Genomic DNA, 6,848 nt, shown 5'->3' on the forward strand with positions numbered 1-6,848 from the left:
TTTTTAATAAAACATAAAAATAAATTTATAAATATTTATAACATAACTACGCAAGTACCAAAAAACCTATTTAACCCAAAAATATATATCCTTAAAACATACTTATTTCTCTATTCAAAAGAAACACGTGAATTAGAAACTCACAAATGAGAAACACATGTTCTTAAAAAAACATTAACAAAGTCTATATAATTGAGATGAGTTTTCAGACAGATACACATCCCTCTTCATTATCTCTCCTCTTTACTACAACCACCACGTATTCTCATGGCTTTCCTTCATCCATCTGAAAGTTTTGAAATCAAAATCTCTTCAGAACCATCAGTTCTAGACATTGAGGCCTCCACAACCATACCAGAAGGTAACCACCATGGTATATGCTTAACATGGAAGAATATTTGGGTGAATACAATAGCAAAGGGAAAGAATGGAAGAAGATCAATTCTTCAAGGACTAACTGGATATGCTAAACCAGGTCAACTTTTAGCTATTATGGGTCCTTCTGGCTGTGGCAAGTCTACACTACTTGATACTCTAGCAGGTACTTTCATTTCATAACTTATATATAAATTATCTAAGTTTAAAATCTTTATTAATGCAAAAGGATGCTGGAAAAAATAATTCAGTTGAAACCCAAGAGCACTTGGGTGAGATGGCAATGATCTCTTCCAGCTTAATCAGAGGTATCTCTTGAGGGAGAGCTTTACCGCCTATATGGTCCACAGACGATACCCCGGTTTTATACCAAAAAAAATAATTCAGTTGCTGGATTATGAAATTATTTATATTAAAATATATAAAAAGAAAGAAAGAAAGTGAATGAGGTATTTCAACTGATATGTACTAATTAAATTAAATAAATTTAAATTATTAGTCCTAGGTTCATCCATTGCCATCAAGATTTATTTACATTTAAAGTACCAACAACTTATAAAACCTCAAATAGAAATATGAATGTCAATCAATGAATGCAGTTAATATGGACAGCTTAATATTCAGCTGCTCCAACTGCACATTAATAGCAATTTATTATTTTTAATATAAGAAATTTGTTGATAGATGTTGTTTTATTTTATTTAAAAATGAAAAACCTTAAATATTTATTCTTTGAGGTTTCTAACATACATGACTGATCTAAAAGGTCATTTTAGTTCCAATTGGTAGGATGAGTTAGCTCTTTTATATTAATTGATATTTTAGTTAAAACAATAAAAAATGAATTTATTAGTTAATATTTTGAAGAAAAAAATACAAGATGTAATAATAACAATTTAATAATTAAATACTATTACATCTGTCCTTAAATATAAGACCACGTAGATAAAATTACGCTAATTAAGAAAGTTGATTATAATATTAAATTTATTGATTATTTATACAATTTTACAAATTTATTCTTAGGAGAGACAAATAATTGATTTTCGTACATGCGTATTTATTATTGATTGCAGAAAAAGATGTGATATAATAGGAGTGTATTTGAAAAAAATAATTAATATATTTTGAAAGTTGAAGAGAGTCTTATAAAAGGGACAAGAAAAAAACTCAAGATAATCTTATAATTAGGAATAGTAATTAATGATTAAAATTAATATCAATTTTTTTTATAAAGAATAAAACAAATTAATTAATAATCATACTAGTTAATAATAATAATAATAATCTAATATTAATATTTAATAAATTTATAGTAAAATAATATTAATAATTTTATAAGTTATTATTAATGGTTATTGACTGTTAGTTTAAAAAAATTTACACTATCATTCCATCATAACCATTCATAATTATTATTTTATATATAATTAAAATAAAAATCAAACATAACTTAAAATCTGACGGTTACAATTCATTGACAGTGTAAAACTACTTTATACCGTCGGTGTATTCCCATTAAATTCATAACTAAATAGCTACTTAATAATTTTATTAATTTATAATAATATTCATAATATATAAATAAAGTGCAAATGAACATGCAATTAAGAAATTTTTAAATAATTTGTAGTGTTTAACTGAATTTGATGTGATAGGAAGATCATTTTTTAAGAAATTCTAACATACCCTTTTGTTCTCACACTATGTGTTTCTAAAAATACTCCTTATTTTCGGAGGCTTATCTTCGAAAGCATTTTTTATATTTAATGTGAATTGTTTCGTAGATGCATCTATAGAATTTTTTTTAACGTTGTTTAAATAAATAAAATTATTTTCAAAAATACACCTCTGAAAAGAGAGGGCAAAAATGAAATTTCGCCATTTCCAAAAATAGAAAATAAAAATGAAATTTGGTCATGTGATTAAGAGTGAGTGGATTGAGATATTGTTTTTTTTTAAATATGTAAATTTCTGAAGTCATAGTATTTAAATTATTTGAGAATGAGATGTATCATCAGTGATATTTTAACTCCTAATTTATGTTATTCTACTAAAGTGTGAATAAGTTCTATGATTTAGAAAAATAAAATCGATGATAGGTGTGAATGAGCGGAGTATTTAAGAAAAATCAAATCATTTGATATTTTCTCTGGTCTTATTTATATGAAAAATTTTTACTTTCTAGATACATTGAATAATTAATATATTTAGACAATATATGAGTCATATAGATTGTCTTTTCAATGAACCTAAAAAGTAAAGTTTTTTTTTATAAATAAGACAAGAGGGAGTAATTTTTAACCTAGTTTTTAAAAAAGGACCTTTTAATTGCACCTAATTCGGTTAAGAACTAAAATGTGATTTTAGAATAAAAGTCACTTAGAAGTTATAATTTCTTCAAACAGATGCTCTAGTTTCTCTTTATCGTGATAAAAACGAGTTTAGAAACCTAGTAATTTAGAAATGACTTCTTTATCGCATTGAATTTGATTAAAGATTAGGGTCGGCCCAAACTATTCTTAGGCCCTATTTTTATTATAGATTTTTTTTTTAAAAATTTAATTAAATTTAAATAACATTAAAAATTATAAAAAAATATAATTACTAAAAATGATTCGATAATAATTTAGTTCATATATATATTTTTTATTTTTAAAGTTTTTATCGCGATTATAATTACTAAATCAAATTTAAATTATGAACCACGACCACCTCTAAAAGAAGGCGTGTCGCAATTTCCGACTTGCGCCGGTATTTGACAGTGATATGTCACTTGTGCGACACCTATATGTCACTTGTACGACACCTGTTAGAAAACTCTTACAAAAGTATCAGAAAAGTCAAACAAATGTCACCCTTAAAACATTATTATTTTTCTTTATTTCGATACTCTTTGAATCGGTGTCCGACACTCATATAACACACAGTACTCGAACAATTCAAACAAATATTTAAAAAAATTACTATTTTTTCTTCAATCCAATTATATTTTCTCTTCAACCCAATTATATTTTTTAGACAAATCTCTTAGAAAAGGGTCAAATTAGAGGTTCATTCGCACTTATTGAAATAAGAGTTACTTTGGAGATGAATTTTTTTATATTTAACATTTTAGTTTCTCTTTATCAAAATAACAATGGCTCTAGAAACCTAATTATCAAAAAACATGAATACAATTATAAAAATAATTATGGCCTACCACACAATTTTTTTTTGTTGGGAAATGAAGTCGGCATCATTTCCAAAAGAGAAAACAACTATATTTGTTTTATGACATTGATAGACCTAAAATGAGACAAATATTTGTATACCCATGTTTCATGTAGGGGACCATATATTTGTTTCACTTTTTTTGGACTCATATATAGTATGTGTTTCATAATAGACATAAAATGACACAAATTTATGGAGACCAATCAATTTAGTTTTGAAATGTTGATGTTACATAATTTGGAATCTAAGTTTTAGTGTCAAATCTACCACACCTTTGATAATTTAAAGTTCGACCGACAAAAGCAGACAAATATATTTTTCTTTATTTTTCAGGAAGACTAGCCACAAACACAAGACAAACTGGGGACATTCTAATCAATGGTCACAAACAAGAACTATCATATGGAACTTCGGTACAATGTTAATTAATATTAAAATCTTCCAAATAAAATAGGACTATGATATTGATCAATTATTAACTCTTTTATTAATCTATGCAGGCTTATGTCACACAAGATGATACATTATTAACAACCTTAACTGTTAAAGAAGCAGTGTACTATTCAGCTCAACTTCAATTACCTAACACAATGTCAAAACAAGAGAAGAAAGAAAGAGCTGATTTTACAATCAAAGAAATGGGTCTTCAAGATGCTACTAACACAAGAATTGGAGGGTGGGGTGTTAAAGGAATAAGTGGGGGTCAAAAAAGAAGAGTTAGCATTTGCATTGAGATTCTAACACGTCCTAGACTTCTTTTTCTTGATGAACCAACTAGTGGACTTGATAGTGCTGCTTCTTACTATGTCATGAAAAGAATTGCTTCTTTGGATCAAAAAGATGGAATTCAAAGGACTATTATCACTTCTATTCATCAACCTAGTTCTGAAGTTTTTCAACTTTTTGATAACCTTTGTCTTCTGTCTTCTGGTAAAACTGTTTATTTTGGACCTGCTTCGGCTGCATGTGAGGTTAGTAACTGTCTCATTTTTTTATACGTGATTAATGGTTATGTATCTTCAGTGTCTTACACTAACATAGAACAACAACTCTTGCTATGTTTGCGAGTTGTGATTGATTATCAGTATAAAATCTTATATCGACAGTGGATATCTGATTTTCTTTATTAGAAAAACTTTTTTTTTTATTTTAGTTTAAATGATGATTGAATTTGGTTTTATTTTGTTGCAGTTTTTCGCCTTGAATGGATTTCCTTGTCCTCCTCTCCAAAATCCGTCCGATCATTTACTTAAAACTATAAACAAGGATTTTGATCAGGTAACTTGTTGATCAAGCATCAATAACACATTCGTGTTTTTTCATGATTTTGTTCCTCTTCAATGCATTATACTTCAAAAAAATAGTAAGAGAATATATTTGAAATACACGTCGCAATTTTTTTAGGAAACCGATACAGAAATATCCATTGAAGAAGCAATTAGTATCCTTGTTAGTTCATATAAATCATCTGAAATGAACAAAGATGTTCACAACGAAGTAGCAATGCTATCCGAAAAGGTACACTTTGTGGCTTACTAGATCATAGTTACTTAAGGTTAATTAGTTCAACATTAAAATCAAATTTAATTGATTGACTTTATGTGTATTTTACAGCAAATGAAACCAATGGACAAGAACAAAGGTCATGCAGGATTCTTTAATCAATGCTTAGCTCTTATCAAACGATCATCATTGAACATGTTTCGTGATCTAGGCTATTATTGGTTACGTTTAGGGATATATATTGCATTGGCCTTGAGTTTAGGAACTGTTTTCTATGATTTTGATACAAGTTATGCCTCAATTAAGGTAAGAGATTAAGAGCTCATAACTATGATTTTGTTGTCTGTTTGTTTGCTATTTCTGTAAAGTTTTTATTATATATATGGATATATGAATTTATATCTAAATTATAATTTCAGGATCGTGGTTCGCTTCTTTCGTATATCTCTGGATTCTTAACTTTCATGAGCATTGGTGGATTTCCTTCATTTGTGGAAGACATGAAAGTATTTCAAAGAGAGAGACAAAACGGGCATTATGGCGTGGTAGCATATGTGATTGGAAACACATTTTCATCGGTTCCATTCATTTTAGTGGTTTCGATAATTCCATCGGTTATAACTTACTACCTATGTGGTCTTCAAAACGGATATGAACACTTTTTCTACTTTTCTAGTGTTTTATTTTCAAGTCTAATGTTAGTTGAGAGTCTCATGATGATAGTTTCAAGCATTGTTCCTAACTATCTAATGGGAATCGTAACGGGTGCTGGAATTCAAGGAGTCATGATGTTGGTTGGAGGGTTCTTTAAATTGCCACATGATCTTCCCAACTTTTTTTGGAGATATCCATTCCACTATATGGCATTTCACACATATGTAACTGAGGGATTGTTCAAGAATGAGTATGAAGGACTAAGATTTGATGGTCCAAATGCACAAGGCGTAAATATCCACATGACTGGTGAAGAGGTTTTGACAGAGATATGGCAAATTGACATGAGTTATTCAAAGTGGGTTGATCTTGCAATTATGTTTGGGATGATTGTTTTGTACCGTGTTTTGTTTCTTTTTATCATCAAAGGTACAGAGAAGATGAAACCTATTGTTGGATCAATGTTGTATAGGATGGAAGAGTCTTCCAAGACAGTGATACATGTTGAGAAGCCTGATACTACTCCTTTGAATGAGCACGTCGTGTGATCTTAGAAGTGAAGAAATATCAACTTTGCATTATATAGATATAGATGTGAACTATATGATTCTAGTGAAGTTTTTATTTATTGTAGTTTGGTTGTGTAAGAAATGGAGAAGTAGTGTCAACTTCACATATATATTGGTGGGTTGTAATTGGTGGGTTGTAGTAATAACTTTTTAGTAATTTGAATTGTTAGTCTAAACTTTTGAGAAGATAGCATCTAGTAAGCTATCCTAAACTTTAAAACTGAAATATGTTTCATGTTCGTCTCTTTTTATACACTTATGCGAATATTGGTTAACCACTCATAAGTGGTTAGTTGTTGAACTAAAATCCTTCAAATTTTTTAAGTAAAATTATCGTATCTTACCATCGTAAGTTGGTTCAGTGGTGATTGACGTTAGATTTGATAGAGAGTAAAAGTTACCTTTTTAAATAATTAAGGTTTCAAAGTTTTTTTAAGTTTATTTCTTAAACTAAAATAACAAAGTAAAATAAAGTTAGAACAATTAGAGAAATATTGGAATTAAATCACAACAAATATAGGATTCGATTGT

General features: G+C 28.4%; 1 protein-coding gene across 1 annotated transcript; it reads left to right on the forward strand.

Annotated features, from left to right (window-relative positions):
- The first annotated feature begins 203 nt into the window (after positions 1-203).
- LOC131603165 (ABC transporter G family member 1-like) lies at positions 204-6,543 on the forward strand. The gene is made up of 7 exons (XM_058875437.1): positions 204-541; positions 3,925-4,004; positions 4,092-4,562; positions 4,783-4,869; positions 4,996-5,109; positions 5,206-5,400; positions 5,514-6,543. Exons 1-7 carry the CDS (start codon positions 268-270, stop codon positions 6,294-6,296), a joined length of 2,004 nt encoding a protein of 667 aa, XP_058731420.1. The 5' UTR covers positions 204-267; the 3' UTR covers positions 6,297-6,543.
- The last annotated feature ends 305 nt before the right edge of the window (positions 6,544-6,848 follow it).

The sequence above is a fragment of the Vicia villosa genome, linkage group LG5 (assembly GCF_029867415.1).
Source record: "Vicia villosa cultivar HV-30 ecotype Madison, WI linkage group LG5, Vvil1.0, whole genome shotgun sequence".
NCBI lineage: Eukaryota > Viridiplantae > Streptophyta > Magnoliopsida > Fabales > Fabaceae > Vicia > Vicia villosa.

Coding starts and splice junctions, on each gene's coding strand:
- LOC131603165 (XM_058875437.1), top strand. CDS start 268: ATGGCTTTCCTTCATCCATCTGAAAGTTTTGAAATCAAAATCTCTTCA. Junction 4,563..4,782: donor CTGCTTCGGCTGCATGTGAG/GTTAGTAACTGT, acceptor ATTTTGTTGCAG/TTTTTCGCCTTGAATGGATT. Junction 4,870..4,995: donor TAAACAAGGATTTTGATCAG/GTAACTTGTTGA, acceptor CAATTTTTTTAG/GAAACCGATACAGAAATATC.